Source organism: Protopterus annectens, chromosome 3.part0 (assembly GCF_019279795.1).
Source record: "Protopterus annectens isolate FY-2018-M chromosome 3.part0, PAN1.0, whole genome shotgun sequence".
In the NCBI taxonomy this organism is placed as follows: Eukaryota; Metazoa; Chordata; order Ceratodontiformes; family Protopteridae; genus Protopterus; species Protopterus annectens.
In genome coordinates, this window is record NC_056731.1 from 541381532 (window position 1) to 541407901 (window position 26370).

The 26370-nt window shown below is 37.8% G+C and overlaps 1 protein-coding gene across 20 annotated transcripts in view; it reads left to right on the forward strand.

The window, feature by feature from the left end:
* The window catches only part of CLASP2 (cytoplasmic linker associated protein 2), a 7203062-nt gene that overhangs the window by 5839043 nt on the left and 1337649 nt on the right, over nucleotides 1-26370 (forward strand). For all 20 annotated transcript variants that reach the window (XM_044064956.1, XM_044064947.1, XM_044064955.1 and 17 more), the window contains one exon: nucleotides 26005-26108. In XM_044064956.1, the coding sequence (XP_043920891.1) occupies nucleotides 26005-26108 (104 nt within the window). The remainder of the gene's footprint in view (nucleotides 1-26004; nucleotides 26109-26370) is intronic.

The following is a 26370-nucleotide window of genomic DNA, read 5'->3' on the forward strand; positions in this document are numbered from 1 at the left end:
TACATAAACAAACAAGGTGGAGCCAAATCCTACTCCCTATGTCGAGAGGCCCAGAGAGTATGGCAGTGGGCAGTCTCTTCCCAACATTTTGTGGCAGCAATGCACATCCCAGGAAAGTCTAATGTGATAGCGGACAAATTCTGCAGAGCTATATTGATGCCTCACGAGTGGTCCCTAAAACAGGAAGTTGCGGAAGAGATTTTCCGGAAGTGGGGCCAGCCTTGCTGCAGCCTCTTTGCCACATCCATGAATGCCAAATGCAGCAGCTACTTTGTCCTGATCTCCCCTCCAGGGGAGTCACCCAGGAATGCACTTGTACACGATTGGCCCCCAGGTCATCTCTACACGTTCCCCTTGATCCCCAAAGTCCTCCAGAAAGCCAGCATGTTGAGAAGCAGTTTGATGCTCATTGCCCCATACTGGCCTTGTCAGATTTGATTTCCCTTCCTATGGCCCCATCTCTAGGAGGAGCCGTAGATTCTGGACCCAGTTCCAAACCTCCTGACTCACCTGTCAGGGACACTCCATCCATCAGTTCAAACCCTCAAATTGACAGCTTGGCTGCTCCAGTTCCACTCATAGCCAGGCTTCCTGATATTTCCCCTGCAGTGAAACATATTTTGATTTCATCCCATAAGTCTTCAACCAGAAAACTATATTCTAGCAAATGGAAAATATTTTCCAATTGGGCTGTCAACAACCATATTGATTTTTTTTTACTGCCCCTATAACAGCTGTATTAGACCTTCTAGTTAAGCTTTTTGATGAAGGTGCAGCTGCAGCAACTATTCAAGTTCAATTAGCTGCTCTATCAAACTATCATATTGATGAAATGGGACTAAAATTCATGTCCCACAGACTTTGCAAAGCCTTTTTGAAAGGTACGTTTTTACTAAGACCGCCAATAAAGGAGCTACCAGCCCCATGGGACCTACAGTGTGTTTTATCCACCATGATCCTTTCCCCCTTTGAACCTGCATCAACATGCAAACTAAAGTTTTTAACGTAGACGACAACATTCCTGGTAGCCATCACATCTGCTAGACAGGTATCAGAACTTCAAGCATTATCAATACATCCCCCTTACATGATTTTTCACAAAGATGGAGTTTCCCTTCAAACTAACCCTTCATTTCTCCCAAAAGTATGTTCAGAAGCGAATTTCAGTCAATCCATTCACTTGCCTGCCTTTTTCCCTAACTATGGCAACAAGTCAGAGTACAAATTATACCAATTAGATGCACACAGACAGCTCTGTTTCTATCTCAACAGAACAAAGGAGTTCAGAAAATCAGACCAGCTGTTTGTATCCTTTTCGAATAAAAAGAAGAGTGCCTCCATATCAAAAGTCATGCTTTCCAAGTGGTTTATTGACTGTATAACTTTCACATACGAATCTCAGAATAAAGAACTTCCAGGGAAAGTAAAAGGTCACTCCACAAGAGCTATAGCAACCACGTTGGCCTTTCAGGCAAGGCTACCCATGGATTCAGTTTGTGTAGCAGCAACATGGATAAAGCCTTGTACATCTATCACTCATTACAAAGTTGATTTGGCCTCCAGGAACAGGGCCTCTTTTGGGGCCACTGTTCTGAAGAGTATTTTCCCTTGAGCCACCCAAGAAAGAAGGTGCTGTGGATGCTGTCCCAACCAGCAATGAATGAAGGCAAGATAGGACAACATAACATTAAGAAGTTATGTACTCACCATAATGTTCCATATTTGTTGTCCATCTCTCCTTCATTCTTGCATCTCACCCTCCTTCCCCCTTTGCTCCTGGAGGATTGAGTGGTTTCTTGCAAAATTGGAATTGATGTTCTCTGAATCTCTTCTTAGTTTCTTTTTGGATATGGTTATATGTTTAGAGGTAATAACTATAGTATCTAGAAACAAGATCTGGGTAATCTTCCCTGAGCATGAGCATTTTGTATAGGCAGAGTTAGAACCGATTCTCGGTTCCAAACCCAACCCGCAATAAATGAAAGCGAGATGGACAACAAATATGGAACGTTATGGTGAGTGCATAACTTCTTATTATGGAGCTCAAGAAAACCTTGGGAGAAGTAATCAATTTTCAGCTGGAAATATTACCTATAGGTGGGACTGGAACTTGATTTGCAAAAGTAAGATGGATCCAGTGGACATGGATAGGAAAATATAGACAAAGAAGGTAGGTTTCCGAAGAAATTTCTGAAGATGTTTGGTGGAAGATGTGATCTCAGTAGATGGAACTCTAAGAGAATTTACATATTATTCCCCAAGGTGCAATAACTGGTCTACACTAGGCAACAATTTTATTTCACAGGAACATGAAAGCTTCAACACTTGTCCAATAACTGTTTCAGGAACTTAGATAAAAATGCAGGGTACTGAAGTACAAATGAGACTCTGGCACTAAACCACCTACCTATTAAAAAGAGATGAATTAAAGGAGTGGGTAGTGGAAATTATTCAAGAATTATTAGGGAAGATTGAACTTTCTTCATAAGTTACAGTTAATGAGTGGGATAAAATGAAAATGGAGTTTAAAAATAGGGTAGAAATAAACGTAAGAGATATGGTTAAGAAGTAACAAGAATTATTTAGAGAGACTGACAAAGGTTAAAGTATTGCAGAGTAAGGCAGATCTCACAGAATAAGAAGTGGCGCATATGCGGAGTGCTAAAGAAGTATGGTAGTTTCTGGATAATACACGAGTTTAAAAAGACTGCTGACAAGCAACTGGTTTTTGATAACTCCAGAGCACAAAAACGTTTAGCACAACAACTTAGGCAACAGAAAGTAGAAAGGGTTGTTGCTATACTTATAGAGCCTATAAGAAGAAGGGTCTATATCACATAATCGAAATTCCAAAATATCGAACTTGGAATTTCAAAGTGTGATAACATCGAGCACTCAGAATAGCAAATTTTTTCCCAGGGAAAAAATTTGCTGTTCCGAGAAACATATACACAACACAAGCACACCAAAATAAATAATACACACACACACACACTCACTACTTCTAACCCGACACTAAACTGTACATACATTCCAATCTATCCACTAACCTTAACCTGCACATTAACCGTAAGGTCCGTGACTGTCGCACACTTACCCTAAGGAGCTATATACAAACAAAATAATACACACACATACACTTAACAAAACCCTACACTAAACTGTACATACATTCCTGTCTATCCTCTAACCTTAACCCACATCCTAACCCTAAGGTCCGTAACTATCGCACACTTACCCTAAGAAACTATACACAAACAAACTAATTAATACACACACATACACTTAATAAAACCCTACTTCTAACCCTAAACTAAACCATACATACATTCCTACCTATCCACTTACCTTAACCCGCACCCTTACCCTAAGGTCCGTAACTATCGCACCACAGTGGAGGAAATAGTGAAGCCATGGAACGGCCCACCAAAATCTTGCCCTAGGTAAGAATTCGATGTTCCGCAGCTTTGCTATTTTCAGCCTTCGATGTAGTGGTGTCGATATTATGACATTCGAAGTTTTGCAACTTTGATGTTATAATATAGACCCAAGAAGAAAATAACCAGCAATCCTACAGAAGTATTAGGGATACTTCAGAAATTTTTGAAAATTTGTATATAGCAGAGGAATGTGCAAATCAAGAAAAAGCACAAATGGAAATATTTATGGAAGACTTACATTTGTCAAGATTACAGGTAGATGAGACTCAGTAATTAACAGTAAAAACAGGAGGAGATGAGATAAAAATGGTGATGTATAATCAATCTATATGAAAGTCTCCAGGAATAGATGATATTCCTGTGGAAGTTTGCAAGCTAGTAGGAAAGAAAGTGATAAAGATCTGGAAAGTTTTGTTTAACGTATTTTAAACAGAGGGGAAACACCAACTTGTTGGAAGAAAGCTGTGGCGGCTGTAATACCTAAAGACTTTAAAGACCCATTAGACCCAGCTTCATATAGGCCCATATCAATTGTAAACTGTGATTGTAAAGAGTTTATATCTGTAATAACTAAAAGAATGGCAAAGGTGTTGCCATCAATGATATATATGGATCATTGTGGTTTTGTGGCGGGATGGCAAACATTTGACAAGATTGATAGAACAATGATCATTCAGAGAGAAGCAAAATGTAAGAAAATAATACTGTTGGTGGGTCTTGATGCACAAAAAGCATTCAGTAGAGTAATATGGGATTTTATGAATAGGGCAATTGAAGCATTTGCATTCCCTGATAAAATAAGGTTAATTAATAGGATATATAAGGTATTGGAGGCAGAAATTAGAGTGGGAGAGTTCTTCTCTTATAAGTTGTGTCTGAAAAGATAAACGAGCCAGTGGTGTCCTCTTTCCCCTTTATTATTTGAGCTATTTGCAAAGAAACTAAGGGATTTAGAAATTCAAGGATATAATTGGTATGGTAATTAAGGAAAGTTGACTGTATTTGCAGATTATATTATTTTGTACCTGATAAATCCAAAAAAGGGCATCTCAGTGTTGTGGAACATTCTCAGAGAAGTTCAGGTCTTTTTGCGATACAAAATTAAGGAAGACAGAAGCTGTAACTATAACTATGTACCCACACATGAATTGGTTCTGCAGTACAAAAGGGACATGATAAAAATGAAGTATTTAGGATTATGTGTTTAAAAGATTCTGTTATAGCTGCTAAGGATATGTGGGAAAGAGATTAAACTTGAGATAATAAAAACTGAGAAACTGAAAGCTCTTGTTTATAGATATGGATAGAAAGATACAAGCAGTGAAATGGTTTTAGTCCCTTTAGTTTTATATGCAGGGCAGGTATATTTTTAACAAAGAGAGGAGAAGTTGTAGATAGCAATTAATGAAAAGCTGAAAGAGTTTGTCTGGGAGGGGAAGAGGGAAGGGTCAAGTGGGATAAGTTGATCTCTTCAGTAGAACAAAGGGGAGTTGAGATTACCTGATTTGAATGGGTATTTTAGAGCTACACAGTTAAGGCTCGTGTAAATAACACAAGCAGAAAGCTATAATTCAAAGCTGAAAGGGATGATGATGAGTTATGTGTATAGGGAGGGGGATTCAAGAAATAAGGAGAGCATGGGATTTTGGATGCACATCCATAAGGAAAGTAAGAGCCATACAGAATATTGCATTCATAAGGTAGCAGAAAGTATTCTAAGAACTAAGCCAGCACTAGAATGGAGAAAGGACATTCTGCTGATTGGGATGGCTGCATTTAAGGGTAAAGAAAAAAGGCAAGAGGAGAGGAATTTATTGGAGAAAACTGACAAAGGAACTAAATATTGACAGTGAATAACTAGAGAGCGAAAGGTAAGATTAGGAGGAAGCCAAGCTGACATTGGACTGCAAGCTAGAGACTGCCTTCCCTACCAGGGATTTATATCAGAGTACAGGCAAAGAGAAAAGGGTAGGGGAATCCTAAGTGAAAGACTTGCTCTGGTAAAGTTTTTAGTTGAATTTAGAACAGAAGCATCTTTTGCAAAAGAGATGTTTAGTAGGAGATATAAATATTGCACTGTAACTGTAGGAATCAATCAGATGAGGTTAGAAAACATTGAGAAGAGAGATTGCAACAACAAATTCAGCTGTTACTTTTCCCTAATCCCTCCACAGGATCAAGCAGTGAGGGACATTCTAGTCCACAGCTGCCCCCCCCCCCCCAGGCCTTCCTTACACCTTCTCCCTTTTTTCTTTGATAACCAAGTTTCCTTAGAAAGCCAGAAAGGTGCAAGGCCAAAGTGATCCTCATTGCTCCCTACTGGTCCTGGCAAGTTTGGGTTTCCTTCCTCTGGCCTCATATAATTTACCCACCTTCGGTATTGGACCCCTGTCTAGACCTTCTTCATCACCCGTCTAGTCAACCTCACTAGGACTTGAAAACTCTGAAGTTAAAAACATGACTTCTTCAGTTTTAATGTTTGCCAGAAATGCCAGGCTGCCTACACCTGTTGTTCAGATTTTATTTTGTTCCCAGAATCCCAGTGCTAGAGAAGTTTATCTCAGTAAATGGAAGAGAGATACCATATGGATGTCCTCCGAAGTTGTAGACCCATCTTCAGCCCCTTTCCAATCAATTTTAGATTTTTTGGCAAAATTGTTTCACAATGGGTCTAATTTCTCCACAGTAAGGTGCAGTTGATGATGCACTCTAATTTTCATGTAGGCCAAAGCCAGGTTTCTACTACTCTATTAAAGGTCTATAAGACCCTTTTGAAAGGAATCTGTCTTTTAAGACCTCAAGTTAGGGATTGTATACCTGCATGGAATATCACTAATATTCTGCAGGCATTAACAAAACCTCCATTTGAACCAGCATCTCTGGTAGATCTATATCTTTTGTCTTGGAAAACTATATTTTTGGTGGTGGTTATGTAAGCAAGTTGATTTCTGAGTTACAAGCCTCCTCTTGTAAACCCCCTTATTTCATTTCCCATGAAGACAGGGTTTCTTTGAAAACTAACCCTCAATTTATACCAAAGGTGGCTTCTGAAGCAAACCCAAACTGAACTACCAATCTGTTTGTGTTCTTCCCATAATATTTCAACAGAAGAAAATCTGTACTTGAATTTGCTAAATATTCATTACCAGCTTGCATAGAACAAGAAATTTCAAGAAGGCTGGGCAGCTTTTTCTTGCTTTCTTGAAAGCTAAATTTGGTCAAGTTATGTCTGAAGGCATCTTATCCAGATGTCTTTCCAATTGTATAGTCTTTGTCTACAGTCATTTGGGTTTGACTTGCCAGGAACACCAAAGGTGAACTCTGCCATGGGGTGTTGCTGCTTCTGCTGCCTTTTTGGTTGGGGTATCTTTTGATGCGATTTGTGCTGCAGCCACTTGGTCTACTGTCCATGCTTTTGTGTCACACTACAAACTAGATGTACAATCAAGGACACTTGCATCTTTTGGCTCCATCATTCTCAGGAGTATCCTTCATTAATACCACTCCGGTGTATTGATAACTTGAAAGTCTGTCCCAAAAGTTGAATCAGAAGAAAACAGACAGCATTGGATATGAAAGTTATGTACTTACCATAACACTATGTGTTTTCTTGTTTTCTTCTGGTTTAACATCCTTCCCTCTGTCCCTCAACAATAATTGTCCTTTAGGCCTTGGTCGAACTGTTGGAACTGACCCGAGGTCTTGTCTCTGACTGGCTGTCAGTGTTTCATCTTTGCCTCTTTTATGTTAGATGAGACTGTGTAAATTATTACTGTAGGATGCTGTATTCTGGGATTCAAAGGCTGCCATTCTGTAAACACTGCTGACCTGCAGCTCCTCAGTAAACCTGAGAAAAATCTGTAACCTGAGTCGATGCCAAGAGGTTTGAACATCAAGTTAAAGTAAAAAAAGATGCATCTACACTTAATCTATAACCAGGAAAAAAAGTGGAAAAGAAAGTCTTTATCTATCAGGATTCCAAGTGATTAGCTAGCTCTGAAGAGAGAAATAAACAAAGGACTGTCTGCATTCTTCATTTTACCTGTCAGCTTGGGGAAAGGAAAATGTCACAAGAAGGAAAAAGCATGGAAACAACTACTACCAAAACAAAGCTGTCGGAATTACAGTCACCAGTAAAGGATGGGAGTGCGAAAAAACAAAGAATTGCTAGACAGCAGGAACAACAGAAACCAGAGACTAGATCTAAAACTGATCAGCCACTGAACATGGACGATATCAAACATGCTTTATTGCCTATACAAGAAGCTTTAAAGGACCTGACTACTCAAATACAAACAGTTTTATGTAATCAGTTGCTGCAGAGGATGGACAAAACAGAGGCTAGAATTTCAGAAACCGAGGACAAAATAGACTTGCTGGAGAAGAAAACAAAGGTGCATGATGTGGAGTTACAAGCCATGCAAAGCAAACTTATTGATTTAGAAGCGAGGTCTAGAAGAAATAATATTATTATTAGAGGGTCCCTGAAAACATTCAGTATGCAGAGCTAATACCAACTATAACACAAATACTTGAAGTTTTGTTAAATGATGCTGATGGAGTGAAACAAATTGTTATCGAAAGGGCACACTGAGCACTGAGAGAGGTACAAGCTTCTAATATGCCTAGACCTGTATATGCTAAGATATTGATCTTTCAAGATGTTAGCAAAATACTTTTTACTGCAAAAAAGTATGGTGGCTTTGTTATGTGGAAAAATAGTAAAATATCTCTGGCTCAGGATTTACCACTGCAAGTAAGGCAAGCTAGGCAGTCTTTATCTGCATACTGTAAATTTCTGATTGACAAGCAAATTAAATTCCAGATGAAATATCCTAATGTGCTTACATTTATGGTGGATGGGATTAAATATTCTGTTTCTACTAAAAACGAGGCAAAGGGAGTGTTTCTGAAGGTTTTTAAAGTTTTACCTGCATCGGAGAGCTGAAAGAAACTTCCGTTGAGACTGGCATGCTCCTGAGGTCAGATCCAGTATCTACTATACTTCGAGGCTTGGGTAATTCTTTGTTCCCTGCTTAAGTCGTTTGGGCCTCTGTAAAAGCAATAAAACTGTTTGTTTGCGATAATCCGAGGGTCTGCTGGCCGTTTTCCGAACTTTTATGACCTCTACGAACGTTTTTCGTCGAGTGGTAAACAGGAAATCTCTTGAATGCAGCTGAGAGTGTGGATTTCGATGTAACACTTCCTGTGATCCGCTCAAAGCAGTCCCCGTCGCGAGTATTACTGATGGTTTCCTGGTTTGAGAAGCTGAAAAGAACTGACATAATGTGTTAATGTTTTTAACAAGTAAATAACATTAGAATATGTACGTGAAGCATATAATAACATCTGTTTTTTTTTTTCTTTATGCTTATAGTGTTGAACCAAATTATATTTTTACAATATCTGCAGTGGGTGTAAGGTATAGCACTGTATATATGAATATAAATAGGTAAATAGTGGCTATTGGGTGGTGTTAATCAGACAACTAATGTCAGTATAGTTAGGAACTAAAGCATGCAATTGCAAAACTTTGATAATTGGTAGTTGCAGGTACTGTGTATGGTACAGAATTATAATGTGGGATGCATTTTTTTTTTTTCTGTCTGTGTTTTTTTTTTTTTTGTTTTCTTTTTTCTTTCTTTCTCTCTCTCTCAATAAAAGTGGTATATAAATAATGATTGTACCAAAAGAGGTATTTGGGGTAGGTATAAGTAGCTAGTTAATATATTAAAAGTTTTTCTTTAAATGGTAATAATACCTTACAATAGAGATTTGCTTAATTAATAGTTGGAACATAAGCTGTAGAGCAATAACAGTGTTTGTTAGGGAATGTTTAGTTTAGACTTTGTAGTAGCTAAGTTAGAATATATAGGTTGTAAGTTTAGGAAATGTTTTAAGCTCTATTACATGAAGCTTTTAAATATGTTTGTGTTTCTAACCTTGTTCATGTTTTTTTACATACCAGACCTATATAAGTCCTGGTCCAGGGGTAAAGTGGGTAGGCACTGGCTGAGGACGGGATGTAGGAAATGCTTCCAGATTATGTTTAGTATGCAGTTAATACATATCCATTGGATAATTTCCCTTGTATACTATTATTGGATAATTAGACCTGTCAGTGTGGGAATTAGACTCATGGAACGTTAAAGGGCTCCAGAACATGAAGAAGAGGAAGCTGTTACTACACACATTGCTACAGGACAAAGCACTGTTTGCATTTTTACAAGAAACACACTTGTTAAATGATCAGTGGGATGATATTAGGAAAAAGAACTGGATTAGAGCGGTAGTGGCATCAGAAGGTAAGACAAACAGTGCTGGAGTAGCTATAATTAGTAAAACTCAATACAAAGACAAGATTTTAGACTCTAAAGTGGATCAAAATGGGCAATGGTGTTATGTTATTTTATCGGATAATGCGTTTGATAAACCTCTTTTATTTTTGAATATATATATGCACCATGAAATGACCAACAAAGTTTCATAACATCATTATATCCAATCTTAACACAGTATGATGGTTATTATTTTATTGTGGGTGGGGATTGGAATACCTATCAAAATCCAAAGTTGGATAGGTCTTGTCCGCAAAGAGCATTTAATAAGCAGGCCGGGATAGCATTAAATGACTTCAAGGAAGATTTTCAATTATATGACCCCTTTTGTTATGCACATAATATTAATAATGCAATTAAGTATACCTTCTATTCACCATGCCACAAAATGTGGTCTAGGATAGATTTTTCTTGATATCCAAAGCATTAATTAATTTGGAACCAGTAGTGGTTATACATACTCGATATCTATCGGATCACTCAAAAATTTCATTAAGGTTTTCCAAAGATTTAAAAGATACAAGAATGCATAGAGGTTATAATTGGTCACTTAATCCAAATCTGTTAAATAAAAAGGATATAATAGATGGAATTGTAAAATATCTGAAAGGTTTAATAGATAGGATGAAGCTTCAGGAACATACTCCTGATATTGAATGGGCAGCAGCTAAATCTCAAATTAGAGGATTTCTTTTGCAAAAGCCTCATATTATAAGAAAAGGCAAAACAATGATATTAAAAAAATAGAAACAAAAGTGAAGCTACTCGAGAAAGAACTGATTCAGAATTTTAATGCTCAAACAGAGAAGGAAATGTTGAAATGTCAAAGGGATCTCTTCTTGCTGCTTAATAGTAGAGTAACACTTCAGGAGCATAGGTGTTTAGTGAAATATGCCAATAATGTTCAAATACCGTCAAAAGCATTGGCAAGGATTATAAATCAATCGAAAACAACAGTACATATTTCGGAAATACGATGCAATGACACAGTGTATTCTAAAACTGAGGATATTATTGATATTTTCGAAAAAATCTATACCAAGGTTTATGAGGGTCAAATTGATAGGTCTATACATAAACAGAATAAAAGATTCTTGCAAAAAATTAATTTTCCAAAATTAGAAGCGAGTCTAAAGGTGATCTGATTAAACCTATATCTTCAGAGGAAATAGTATATGTAATTCAACATATGAAAGTACATAAGTCACCAGGTCCTGATGGTTTGACAGTTGAATATTATAAAGAGTTTGCTGATAGTTTTGGTAAAATATTGTCTCATGTATTTAACTACATAATCAGAAATAAAATTAGTGACCCTCACCTTAATGCGTCAAAAACAATCTTTATACATAAAGCTAATTCAGATCCCCAAAACCCGGATAATTACAGGCCAATAGCATTAATAAATGTGGATATGAAAATTCTCACTACCATTATAGCATGTAGATTAAAAAAGATTATGATCCATTTAATTTCTAAGGAACAGGCTGGATTTATGGCAACTAGACAAACTAGTGATAACACACTTACACTACATAATATGATGATGTATGCTAAACAAAACAACTCTAATATTTATGCCCTTATAATAGATGCTCAGAAATCATTTAATAGAGTGGATATAAACTTTTTGTTTGATGTGTTGCCTTATTTCAATATGCCACAGGAATTTATTCTGATACTACAAATATTATATAGTAATCTGTATACTACATTATATATTAATAGGAGTTATTCTAAAAGAATACAGATTAAAAATGGTACACGGCAGGGTTGCCCTTTGTCCCCCTTATTGTTTAACATTTATTTAGAACCTCTATTTTTATATATTAAGCAAAATGTGTATCATAATGCACCAATACTTTATAGGAATAAATTAGTAATGTCTGCATTTGCTGATGATCTTATTATTTATTGTACAACCCCAATTTCTGATAGTGAAAAGATATTAAATGTTATAAACGAATTTTCAGAAGATTCTAATTACAAAATTAATTTGGAGAAAACTAGTATTTTCCCGTTAAGAACCCCTAAACCTTTTTCATTAATGTCCCTGTTGGGGAAGATTTCATGTAAAGAAAATATCAAATATTTGGGTATTAGCTTCTCTACGGATAATAAGGACTTTTATAGTAATAATATTAAACGAGTATGGGAACTAATAGTAGCTGATTGTGGCAGATGGAGGAATTTAAGACTACCGGTATTGGCAAAAGTATCAATAGTGAAAATGAATATATTACCACGAATGTTATATATCTTTAGGTCTGCTCAAGTATCAATTACAAAGACAGTTTTTAAACAAATTCATAAAGATCTAGCTAAATTTATTTCGGAGCCAAAGAAAACTAGAATATCGTATGGGAAATTAATGACCCCGAAGAGTAGAGGAGGACTTGAGTTACCGAATTTTGAAGTATACTATTTAATTGTGAACGCCAACAGGTGTTTAAGAATTACTAATTACGAGGTAATTATTACAAAGTGGATACCAACTTGGGTGGTCTTGAATTACAAGCATATTCTAGATCGGAACATAAATCCTAAAGCTTTACCCTTTTTGGATAAAACTAGTTTGATAAAGTATGGGATTATGGACCACTTAAAAACATATGTGTCATCTTTGCAAAATTTATTCCAATCAGTAGACTTGTTGCAATATATGATGGTTTTTCAGCCTTTCCATAGGAATCCCAATTTTAAGCTAAATAATCAGTTGATTAATGTTAGTAAATTCCCATTAATAGTTAATTTGACTCTGATTGATGTTTTTAATAAATTTCATTTATCGGCTTTGCAAGTTAGGCAGGAATTGAATCTTCCTAAGAGTTATATGGTTGCCATGAGACAAATCAGAGAACTTGCTCGGAGTCATTTTGAAAACTTTAAACCGGTAGTTGGAATTGTGGATAAATGCTCTGAATTGTGGCAGGCTCTCCAACAGGAGGTCAAATTTATAACAACAACAAATAAATTAATTAAAGATTTAAAATTCCAGGATAAAATTCTGTTGTCAGGGTATTGGGTAAACAAAATGACAGTAGCAGATAATCAGGTATTAAAAGCAATTGATTTAACAATAAAATCGGTCTCTTTTCAAAAATTGATGTATACGCAGTTGATGATTTGGAATAATGCTTATTATACTCGTCTTAGGTTACATAAATTTAATCCTAGGAATTCTCCAACTTGTCCATATTGCACAAATCAAACGGCAGATCTTCTTCATATGTTCTGGAGCTGCAAGTGTATATATAAACTTTGGAACTCTCTTAGAACACAACTACAAAAGATGGGTTATCAAAGTTCAACGTTATCATGGGAATTTATGATTCTACATGTTCCTCCAAGAGAGCTCTCTAGGTCACAAACTATAATATGTATAAATATTTTTTTGCTGATGAAGTTATATATAGCTACAAATTGGTTAGAACCAGATAAGACATCATGGGATAATTTCAAGCTTGTGGCTATAAAGCACATAAATTACTCCTGAAGCAAAGTAACAAAAATATTAATAACCCGAAAATATGGGAAAAGGTTTTTAACATTATATTAGCATAATACTGTTATTAGGAATATATTAAAGTTTGGATGTATATGTGGAGGAAACAATGTTTTGAAATTATGTATGATATGTATGGACGCAAAGTACTTCTACAAATGTTTTGGCTTTGTTTTTCTTCCCTGGTGTCTTCTTTTTTGGAATAATGACGATTTTTATATGGAAGCAGTTCGTGTAGATATTGTATATAGTTTTGATAGTAATAGTAGTGAATTATGTGTGTGATTTTATTGTATTTTGAAAATAAATATCAATAAAAATTTATTATGGGAAAAAAAAAAGGATGCTGTATTCTAGCTATATGCAAGCAGACTTGATGTGAGGTACTCTGAGGAAAGTAGAGAATTATGGGTAAGGGGATCTCTGGAAAGTGATGAGGTTGCGCCGATCAGATCAAATGATCCAAACTCTGAATTGGACAAAAACAAGACAAAATGGATCTAGCGTTATGGTTAAGTACATAACTTTAATTTATTGTCCTAATGTTCTCTTTTATAATTAAACCAATTACCGAGTACAGTGCCTCTTTTGGTGTGTGCCTAGCCAGATCTGTCATGCAGGTATAAAGGCACCAGATGTTCCTTTCTAAAAAGGTTATGGCGTAAAAACCCATAGCTAATAAGGCAGACTGGAAGACCTATCCCTAAAAACTCTCTGTCTGTTTAAAAGACACCTACATGTAGATGTATGTCTGGGACCCAAATTAATCTCTTATACCTTCACTGGTTGAATAGTTACAGAAACACTTGAATCAAAGCTATGAATCTCCACCACCATAGAACTGAAATATGGATGGGCAGCTGCATTGCGCATTAATTTCCCCATCTCTGAAACAAATTGTCCATACATGTTGTTAAGCCATGACATTTTTGCCTATTTCCTTCAAAGCTAACCTTGACAATTAGATGGGTTATCCACGAGTTTATCCCGAACCTGACAGAGTCATTCTCATTCCTTCTAGCAGGATAGTATTTGTGGGATTCCTTCTGGATGCAATGCTCATGAGATGTTTTCTTTCTCAAAACAAAAGAACAGTTTCTGAATTTCTCCACCTTGTCTCTGACCTCAGCCAGGAAATTATCTCAGGATTATGGGTTTCATGGTCTCTGCAGTAATCGTGATTCCTGTAGCTGGACATCACAAGAAAAAAATTCAGTAGTTCCTCAAATCTATTTGAACCCAACACCAGATCCCATTGTTGGGGTTTGGCAGAAGGAGGTTACTTTTGTTTGGTTGGTGGGTTGGTTATCTCTGAACCTAAGTCCCCCCTTCTCTTTTTCTGCTCCCACCCATAGATATATACCTTAACACATGTACAGTAATCGCAGATCCCTTAGACATTGCTTGGCGAGCCTAGTCCATGGGGTGAAAGGACAAGACCTGTGGAACAGACAAGACAAAATAAAACACAGAAATGTCAAGAAAATGATAGCATTAAATATTTTTTCTTGAATTTATAAATTAGCTTTGGACTCCAGGAATTCTGTTAGTAATCACAGGCAACACCATAATGATGTGGTACAGAAACAAACGGGAGAACCAGATCATATCCACTTTATAGGCTTAGCTGTACAGCTATGATAGCCTGGGAACTAGCAACTCAGCTCGTTCTTTACCTTCAAGCTACCTGCATTCCATTAGAACAAAACATCATTGCAGATAAGCTCCTAAACAGGAGCAGCACATATCCTCAGAAATGGAAACTGACCTCTCTGGTCTTCTTGGAATTTATCCATCTGTTGAGAACTCCTCAGATCTGTCTGCCTTCGTTCACAACAGACAGCTAAAGAAATTCTGCTAGGGCATTCCTTGCAGACAGGCCTTTAAGACAGATGGCTCTTCTTTCCTGTGGATGCAAATGTTCTTGTATGCCTTTTCACTGACATCCAGGTTCATTCTAAAGATTCAGAAGGACTCCCAAAGATAATTGTAGTGACTCCCTTTTGGGCCCAGGCAACAGTGGATGTCCATCAGATTGATCACTGCGGTAATGGCCTTAGCTATATGGGTTATATCTTGCCAGCGGTATTACAGCTGGCCAACTTCCTTAATTTCAGGGCACCTTCCACACATCTAAACTCTTAATTTTGTGTTCAAATCCCTTCAGGACTTTACTGACGCCGAAGAGTACACTCCTGAGGTATTTGAGGATTGATGGTTGACTTGTGCTGTTCCTATGCTGGGCAGATATGTTCCCTTTGGAGAAAAAAAAAACTTCCATTTAATAATTTTGTGTATTATTGCTACGTTCCTCTTGAGGAAAAGTTATTTTAAAGCTTAGGAGTTTGTGATTTAGTGGACTGTCATGAGACTGTACTGTAGTTTTAATTTGGAGCTCTCTCTTTTTTTTTTTTTTTTTCCTGTCACTTTAAAAGCTGTTTAAAGTAACTGAAAACAAACAATTTTCTCGTCTGGAGAAGTTGTGCATTTTACTTTATGGGCTGGCATAGTGCTTTTACAAAAGTGTTTGTGAAAAAAGTGACTTTTAAAAACTTTTTGTTTTTACTGGCATTTGCTGCTTGATTCCAGGAGAAAAGATGCACCATTTTTGTACTCCGCATAGAGCAGTCTATTGGTCCCACACTTGATCCTTCTTTTAGCCACAAAATGAATAAGCTAAACAAACAACCTTTGCCATCACAGCAGGCTAGCAGTTTGCCTCAGTTGCAGATAGTTGACTCTGCTGTGACCATTAGTTGTATGTGAGACCACTCATCTTTTTCCCTGGATTCATCTGGTGTAGCACCTATAGCCACTATAGCCTATGTGTTAATCACGTCCTCTGTAGCTGTTGGGGTCCCCTCAGTGGACAAGGGAGAGCCACTTTTGTCAGTCCTGTGAATGGGAGCATGGAAGGCTTCCCTGTTTTGTCAGAATGTTGTGCCCATCCCTGAGGAAGCTACCTTCATTAATAACACTGCTGGTCCCTCTTTCCTGTCAAAAGAAACAGAAAACTAGACATGTATTTATGCCTCCTCAAATTTCCTTGGACAGTAGTAGTTTACAGGGCCTGCCTCAGGGTATAGTTCAAGTTGTTAATCTTTCTTTGAAGTGGTTTGTGGTAAAAGAAAAGGAGATTACCTCCTTTCTGGAAGAGCTTCAAGATTTAGAAACTGCTCGGGAGATGAGGGGACCGATACAGGTTTTTTTCCTCAGATTTTTTATTCAGATTCGGAGTAGGGCTCGGTTTTGACTTTCCTTGGGGGGGGGGGTCTGTTTCTGTGATATTATTTCTAGAATGTGCCAGTGTTTTCAGTGGTAGAGCCCAGATGTTTCTTAGTCCCTATTAAAATGCTGTGAACTGTTAAAACAGGAATTTCCAGAACCTGCATCATTTTCTCCAATAGTCAGTCTTTGAGGATGTGTATGTTGCTGCCTGTATTTTCACTGACAGTTCCACAGCTGTTTTACAAGGCATGTTGTCAGCTAAACATCTCACATCTACATTTATGGTAGGTACAAAACTGTACTTTACCATCTTCCCCTAAAAAGGCATCTTGGATGTATAATGTTCCTCATTTCTTTTAAGTTTTTTATACACTCTTCCCAAATCTGATCCAGCAACTATAGCTTTAATTAATCTTTCTGCTGCACATTTAATTAATTCCAATCCTACTAATTCTGATAAGAATGTGAAGATTGTTGAGAAGTATGGAAAAAATGTGTATGCTTCTGCAGCTTTGATTTTCAAAAATTTGAATTGTCAGGCTCGTGTTAAGATTCATCATGACTAATTGCGAAAGTATGAAGAATACTTGTCTGCAGTTTCTTCTTCTGAAGAAAAATCAGCTTTAAATAATTTAATTTATTCTAGTTTTCAAGGCATTACTCTTTGTATACAATATGTGTATGACTCTGTTGATATTTCTTTAAGGAATGTCGCTACTGATACTGTTGTGAAGAGGTTTGCAAGGCTGTGTTCTTAGAACCTTCCAGATGATGATAAAATGATGTTTTAAATTCTCCTTTGGCTAGAGTTATTGTTTTGCTCCTGTGCTGCAGAGGTGATCAAAAAGTGCGATGAAAGGGCTAAGCTGATTCAAGGAATTTCTAGTATTTTCAGCCCACCTTTCCACAATTTTTCCAAGGGATTCTGTAACCCCTCATCCACTTTTTGGTAAGAAACAAAATAAGCAGCCTCATCAAAATGCAGGTAAACAGATGTTTAAGAAGAAATGACGAGAGTTTCAAGAAGAATTCTGGAAATTTCCCAAAGCAAGGAGAGTCCAGTAAGTAAGAATGACTATTAAAGAGACTTTGTTCCCCCATCCTACCTTGGCAGCACTTTTTTCTTTCTTGCAGAAAGTCTTAAACTCCCCTTTTCTCTTTGGCAACAGATAGTTTCAGGTAAATTAATTCTGAAGGTAGTTCATCGAGGTTGCAGATGGCAGTGAGAATAAATTCCTCTTTTCCAGGGATAATTCCTTATACTTGAGACCAGACTCTTTTGTTTCCACCTGTCCCTCATTACATGCTGTGCAACGAAGTGATAGAACCAGTTCCCCTTTCCCATTTGGTAAAGGGGATTATTCAAGGATGTCTTTTTTAGTGCCAAAGGAAGAAAATGCTTGGAGAGTTCTATATCTTTCTTTCCTAAATCTGTTCGCAGTAGTGCCCAAGTTCAAAATTGTCATTTGACAACTTGTTAAATCTTCTTCCTCCTTCATGTTTCCTGGGAATACTGGATTTAAAAGATGGTTACCATCACATTGTTATTCATCCAGACTTCAGACATTTCTTAAGGTTTTGTGTGTCTGAATCACATTGTCAGTTCTCAACCTTAACTTCTGGACTATGCACTGCACCAAGAGTGTTCACAGAGTGTCTCGCTCCACTTATAGCTCATTGTAGTCTACAGGGTATCCACATTTCTCAATATTTAGTTGACTTGCTTATCTTTGCCGAGCCTTTTTCGAAGTGTCAGGAATCTCTTTCTTGGGTGAGAGATCTCTCATTCAAGCTGGGATTTCAAGAGAACATTCAAAAGTCTTTCTTACAAGATTGTGTTTCTGGGATGTCAATTAGACAACACAATTCAAAGAACATTTCTTCCACAGGAAAAAATAGATCTGTATCTATGGTTTCCCACTCAGACATCTGTCACTGTGGGGAAATATATCAGAATTTTGGGTCTTGCGGCCTCTAGGATTCTTGTGATACCCTTGGCAATACTCCACATGAAAAAGATACAGTGGTATGTGAATTTGTTTGGTCCCAGCACCAACACCCCTTGTCTTTTCAGATCCCAGTGCTGGGGTTTGTCAGAAGAGAAATCACATAGTGGAGACAACAGATATTCATAAATCCAGGTCACCTCGTCTCTCTCGTAGCAGCTTTAGGAGGAATAAAAGTGCAAGGTATGTGGGAGACCAAGGACAGATACAAGCACATAAATTTAAAAGCAATGCTTGCCCTGATCATTGCACTCAACTCTCTGAATCATCTTTGGTCCCCAGGACCTCTTCAAGTAGTGCAGATGATACCACAGTCATGTAGGTATATCAACAAGCAAGGGAGTACCAGGTAGTACCTCTTCTGCAGGCTAGTCGTGTTACCTTGGTTTTTAGCTTCATAGGAAAGTCTCAAGCTATAGGCATCCTACATTCTGTTAGAGCAAAATTGTTTGACAGGCAGACTGAGCAGGACAAGGGCAGACCCTCACTAATGGAAAATATACTGGGGTCTTTAAAAGTTTGATTGATCTGTGGGGAGTTCCTGAAGCAGACCTCTTAGCCTCCTCTTTAAACAATATGCTACTCTGATTCTGCTCCAGAACTCCATGCAAGAAGGCCTGGAAGACAAATGCCTTTCCGTTTCCTTGGACAGCACTGTTCATGGATGCTTTTCCACTAATTTCCAGGGTACTTATGAAGATTCAGAAGGAATCCCCCAAGATCGTTATGGTGACTCCATTCTGGCCCATGGAACTGTGGTTCTCCTTCTTTTGGAAATGGCCAGTGGCAGCTAACCACAAACTTCTTCACAGACTGCATCTACTCACACAAGAGCATCAGTTAACTGTCTGGATGATAGGGCCTTGATTCCTTTTAGGCATCTGTTACATGCTACACTGTAATATATGGTCAGGGTCAGTCCCTACAGAGCCATCTTGCCTGCACTAGTCTTCTGGTGTTGTATCCCTGTCATTTTTGTTTAGACTGGGAAAAAGTTGCCACCAACCACAGTATAAGCCTTGCCTTCCTGCAGCAAAATCCATCACAATTTCTGTTAAATGCTTCACTAGTTGGCTCAGAAGTCCAACTTAGCTCATCAGTATTCATGGTAGGTGGACTCTCCAGGAAAGGACTGCACATAAATGTTTTGGTGCTTGGGGCAGGTTTTTTTTTATGTTTTTATTTATTTATTTTTTTGCTATAGTACCTCAAGAAGGGGAACTGCGATCAGCAAACCCATTGTGTCAGATGCATTAGATAAGTAATAGATAAATAAGCAGGGCTGCACGTATTCTTAATTCCCTCTGCAGAGAGATATCAAAAGGCTGATAACTACTAGCAGCTTTTCATATCCATCGAGAAAGGCATTGTACTGGCAGGTTGAGCTTCACCTCCAATTCCCATCTGGAGACAGGATCTTCTAGGAGTGAAGCATCTAACAAGGTAAGCTTTTCAGCATATAAGAAAATTTCCTTTTTTGTGTAGCAGAGTTCAGCAGGACAAGGGGGGTTTTACATTGGACACGTTCTGTCTTGTAGTAGGGAAGATTACGCTAGCACCCCCCCCTACATATGATTGTGTGCGCCTTCATATTTTTTCTCTAAATCGTTAGAAAACGCATTCTTATTGCCCTGTGTTGGCCAGGAAGAATGTGGTTTCAGACTCCCAGTTTTCTGACAGTGCAGAAAAGTATTTCATTAAAAGCAAAGGAGTTCCCTCTCTTTTGTAGCAGTGATGAGCTCCATGTCAATGAGTGGCTATTCACTTAAATACCTTGTATCTCTCATCCTTCCCAGGAAGAGTTTCAGATGTCATCATGTCACCAAGAAGAAATGGTAAAGGTTCTCCAAGTGGGTGGAATTGTATTCTGTCATGGCTGATTTGTATGGCATGTAAATAGTTTTGTCTTCTTTCAGGCTGTTTGACTTGTTTCTCAATTTTTCGACAATCAGAGTATGTGCACTTGGCATCTGTACCTGTCAGAACTGTGTTTATGATGGAGGAGAGCAATAGCTGGTTAAGCATATCTTGTAATGTTTCTGCACCTTCACCTACTGTCTTTAACTTCATGGTTGAAGGGGTTGTTACCCATCTTTTTTGCATCTTCATCATATCTGATGTTCATTTCTTGGAAGATTTCTTTTTCTAAATGGCCATCGCCTCTGCTCACAGAATCTCAGAGTTTCTAGTTATGTGTTGGATGCTCATTTTTTCAATCTTTCACACAACTTGAGTGTCATTTAAAACCCACCCATATGAAATCCAGAAGGCAGTATCAGAGTTGTCCTCGAGCAATTATACTCACCTACTTTTTTTTTTTTTAGTCAAGAGGAGAAATGGCCTTTCATATCTTGGATTTGCTCTTCAAGCTGTGGATTTGCCTTTGGAAGGTACATGAGTTTAGAAAAACACAGCAGCCATTTGCCTTTATTCCTGAGAGAAAGAGATGCACTAATAAGAAAATCCTTTTTAAATTGATTGTTATCTATGTTGTATTTTATTATCAGACAATGAAGCATTCTTTGAAAAATATTTTTGGTAGAGGTCACTTTACTGGAGACAAAACATTTTCATACAGATTTCTAACTGCATTGTCTTTTTCTATTAGATTTATATATCCATTCAGAAATGCAGCTGTCAAAGGCCACTCCATTAGAGACATAGCTGCTTCATATGGTTATTTCAAAAATGTCTTCATTGCGGACGTTTGTGCCATGGCCACTTATCAGCTCATATTTTTTCAAGGCATTATTACTTGACCCTTGCTAGTAAGAGTTAGGCCTAGTTTGGTGCATTGATGCTTTAGGACCCAGACTTCTGAGACATTTGCTGTTATGGACTCTGGCCTTCATAGAGGTTTAAGTTTCCCTTTTTAATAATATCCCCATTGGTTTCCCATTGTGGATGACATCTTTTGTTGTATATAATAGATACACATTTGCTACATCATTTAATTTAACAGGCCTGTCCTTTCCATCCGGCAGCTGTGAATATATTTTCACATATTTTGAGCAAATACCTTATTTACAATGGTTTTGTTTATTTTGTTCATACATTTCTTGTCCTACAAGGTGGGTATATGTAGTATATGGGGGTTAGATTCCATGAACCAGGAGCTTGGTGAAGTGTGCTAACTTAGCCTGAAAGTGTAACATACAGTGGCAAGAAGTACATTTACCCTGATGCATGGGAATGAGAGAGAAAAATATTTCTAACAGTGTACAGCAAATTGTTGTAGGTATGTACTGAAGATGATTTTCTTTGGGAGCAGCTACTGCACCAAATACCTCTGTAAATTCTAAAAAAGGTCTTAAGTTTATTGCTATGGTATTTCCTCAGGAAGTCCTATAGTCATAGTACATGTTGAGTTTTAACAATACAGTGCTTCGGTCGGGCTGACTCTGCTCCCCTACCTTACCCCCAGACCCCCCCCCCACTACTCCTACAGTTATACTTACATAAGCTCCATCCTTTCTTCCCTGAAACAATATCTTCCTTTTACTTTTCCCTTAATCCCACTCACTACCAAAACCTAGTCTACATATAATGCACAATTCCCACCCCCAGACTGTACTCACTTCACTAACTTCTTACTCCACCCCAAGTACTCCACGCAGTAAGAAGCTCAAATCAAACTACCTCTCAAACAAGCACTACTACCACAGAATAATACTCTTAGCCACAATAACCACTTCATTAATAAGACATACACACACAACATAACTCCCACATCTTACCCCCAAAATGATTAGCCTTATTGATGCATTTATTTCCTACTACCAAGCATACTGTCTCTACTTTGGGAATTTTGCCCATCAACTATTTCTATACAACTTACCCTACCACTCAGTCCCTAAACTTAATATACTCTGCACATAGCAACTCCTCCTTATACCTCATACTTCTACTCCCCCGAAAAAAGTAAACAAAATATACTTCTAATTTAATCTCTTCTTTTGTCTCAATGCAGTGACATCCACCCTAACCCAGGTACCAATACTAGTCAAACAAATACAACATCTCCAGAAAAACTAAACTTTATGACACTTAACATCAGAAATATATGCAGCAAAGTATCCCCTCTTCACACACTGATAGACCACCATAAACATGACAGACTAGCCCTTACTGAAACCTAGCTAAAGCCAATCATAGCTGACTCAGAATTGTTACCTCCCAACTGCAACATACTCAGATTAGACAGAACCCATAAGAAAGGCAGAGGCATAGCAGTACTCTGTCCTGACAACCTTAATATCACAGCATACACAAATGACACTCCTTTTTTCCACAACAGAATTGCTCATATCCTTCCTAAACCTTAACAATACAAAGCAAGTATAAATAATTGTACTCCGCATCCCCCTAGGTCAAAATACTCCCATCCTAGAATGCATTCTAAACTGGGCAACCCAAACAGTTCCACACAAAACTATAATTCTAGGAGACATTAACATAGAATCGCAAACTCTCACATCCCAACTACCTAGGAATACCTTCAACCTATATAGTTTTTCACAACTCATCTCCTGCCCTACTAGGTACAACAAGCACTAAATTCAATAATCAACCTTAGGCTGGATCCTGGTATATTATGCCTTTCTAACTTTACCATTGCTGGCACACATCCAAGCACCTTAAGGGACCAACTTCTTGTTTTTGCCATTAGGACTAACACTCACCCCCCAAAAAACACACACTCTAAAATCTGTTCATCAGCTTACCAGTTTCTCTAAAGACATGTTTAACAAACTACTTAGGAACTGCTAGATGAGGCAATACACAACTTTAACAATTGCTTCCTAAAATTACTAGACACCTTAGCTCCAGTTCACTCTAAAAGAATCAAAAGCAATCCTGTCCCCTGGCTAACTAAGGAATATAAAAACTGAACAAGATCTAATTCATTTCAAGCAACTATGTAACCAAGCAAAAAAACAGGTCACCAAAGATAAACAGTCATACTTTATTCATCTACAGGAGGAACATATAACCAGTCAAAAAATTTCTGGCTTGTAATCACAACCTTACTTCACCTTGGAACTAAAAAAGACTCCAGGATTTCACTCAATACCCCTCCCTCTCAAATTGCAGAAGACTTTAACACCCACTTTATAAAATCTGTAGCCGAACTGATCACTGAAACCCCTACATCTGCCCCCCTTCCTCTCTTACTACCCCTAATGATGTTCCTTCATCTGGCCCACACCCTTCTAACCTGCATAGCATCAAACCTCCTTCCAACAACCATACCACTTTCTTTCTACAGCCAATACCTACAATTCTTATAAAAAGATTACTGCACAAACTCATATCATGATCTTACTCCACCGATAGCCTCCCCCCATGTACCTAAAATTAGCTGCCGATTCCATAGCATACCCAGGCAGCATCTTGATCAACTGATCTATATCTGAATCCACATTGCCTAACATCTGGAAAATGTCCTATGTTATCCCCGTTCACATAGGTAACTCCACTGAACTTACAAACCTTTGACCCATAGCCATACTTTCTCCCATATCCGAAATACTGGAAAAATGTATTCTTATTCAACTCCTGAATTACTTACAGCATAGCAACCTCCTTACAAACACACAACATGGTTTTCATACAGGCCATAGCACATCAGTAGCCCTCCTAGCCTTCACTGAATTAGTAAACGGTGCTTGAGATGCAGGTTACTATGTCTCTTCTCTATTTCTTCACCTTTCAAAGTCTTTCAACATCGTATCACACCCATTACTCCTGAACAGGCTCTCTAACTTAGGACTTACCTCTCCCACATTAAAATCGTTCCACAGTCACTTACACAATCGAAAACAAGCAGTAAAGTGGTCAAATATTATCTCCCTCTTTCTACTAAACCCTACCAGAGTCCCTCAGGGATCCATCTTGGGACCCCTACTTTTTAATATATTTGCTAACGACCTGTGTACTGCCCATACAAATGAAAGACTCATAAAATATGCAGACAATTGCACAGTTATCTGCATTTCTCCCACACTACCCCAGCTCCTTTTTGATACACAACAAACTTTTTCTTCTGTTAAATCCTGGATTTCAAACTGCCAGCTATTCCTCAACCCAAAAAAAGCAAGCTGCTTCTCTTTCAGCCAAAAACCTACACTACTGATATAAACGATTTCAAAATTCACTCCACTGACCATACCAATATTGAAGTAGTCCACCACACCAAGCTGCTAGGTGTTGTCATAGACGCACGTACACTTTGGTCTCCATATTCAATAAAACATAAAGAAAACCCCTCAGAAAGCTGCCACAGTCTATAGGAACAAACACTCTCTAAACTCTTTAACCAGAGTTACTCTTGCCAAAACTTTACTCCTACCACTCCCTGCTTTATGGCGCATCTATACTTACCAACTTGCAGAGCTCCTCTACATCCAAAATGGAACAGTGCTATAATAAAGTAGCCAAGTTTGCCACTAACTCAAAAAACACAACCACTGTATATCACTAAAAAAACTAAACTGGCTAGAATTCCCCAACCAGCTACTATATACTCAACTACTTACACTCCACAACTTGGTCTATAAACTCCTAGCTTGTTCAGCTCTAACTAACATAATCAATCCTTACAACCCAAGCAGAACTCTTAGGTCTGCAAAAGAGCAAACAGCTTCTCAATGTATCAAAACCCTCAAAGGCTGCTGGACAAAGCCTATATTCTCACTATGTAGCAAAACTATGGAACTCACTCCCTCTATCTGTAATAATTATTACTAACCTATCTGCCTTCACACTTATACTGAAACAACACTTGAACAACTCTTGGCTGTGTCCATATACTGATCCTGGCTAATCTCTCCTTTATTTCTCTTTCCATCTAGTATCCCTCCCTCCTACTCTGTAGTGCTTCATCTCTCTTCTGTTTCAGTATCTTTATCTCCACATTCTAGCAATGTACCTGGTACTTGTATTTCTTGTAATATTGTGTTCTGTGTTTATAAAAATGGTTAGTCATTGCCTTATCACAATATACCTATTGCTTGTATGGCTTGTAATATTGTGTTTTGTTTAAAAAGTTGGTACATTTCTGTCTTCTGATATAGAAATTGTGTACACTTCAGTCTGTAACTGGAGCACTCAAACAGTTTCTGTATATTTCATTTTTTTCTATTTAAAAAAATGTACATTTCAGTCTGTAACTGGAGCTTTTCTCCCCTGGCCTGCACTGAAAAGGGGGTTCATTCTGACCCAGTTGGACCTTCCTGCTAAACATATGTCAAATAAATAAGTAAATGTCCGGTTTCTTATGAGTTTGTATTAAGTACTTAAAATGTGCCTTTTGTGAAAGTAGTATGTATCGTTTCATGATATGGGCTGTCTGTGTTTTAGTTGATACTGGTTTGCCACATCTTCCTGCATTCTCTAGAACTTAACCTTTGATGTCACTGTATTTTTGGAAAAGCAGGTATATGATGTGTGATCTTCTGACAGAATGTTCTTTGTTATCTTAACAGGGATCTTCAGGCAGTCCTTTAACACGACCAGTTCCTCGTTCACCAGCAAATTGGACTAGCCCCCTTACATCTCCAACTAGCACATCACAGAATATCTCCACAAGGTAAGGTAAATCACATTAGCAGAGCGCATGTGACATTTAGCTTAATACATTTCTGTATTGCATATGTCATTTTACAGTCTCACATTTACTGTAGGCAGAACTTCATGCATGCTGGTGTTAATGACTTTTCCAGAAAGCAACTTTCATTGAGGTTTTGAGCCTATACCACTGATGTAGATCACTGGCTTTCGCACTTATTTTTAGGAGATTTTTTTTTTATTATTATGCAGTTTTTTGTTGTTAAAACAAAGGAAGTTTTGTG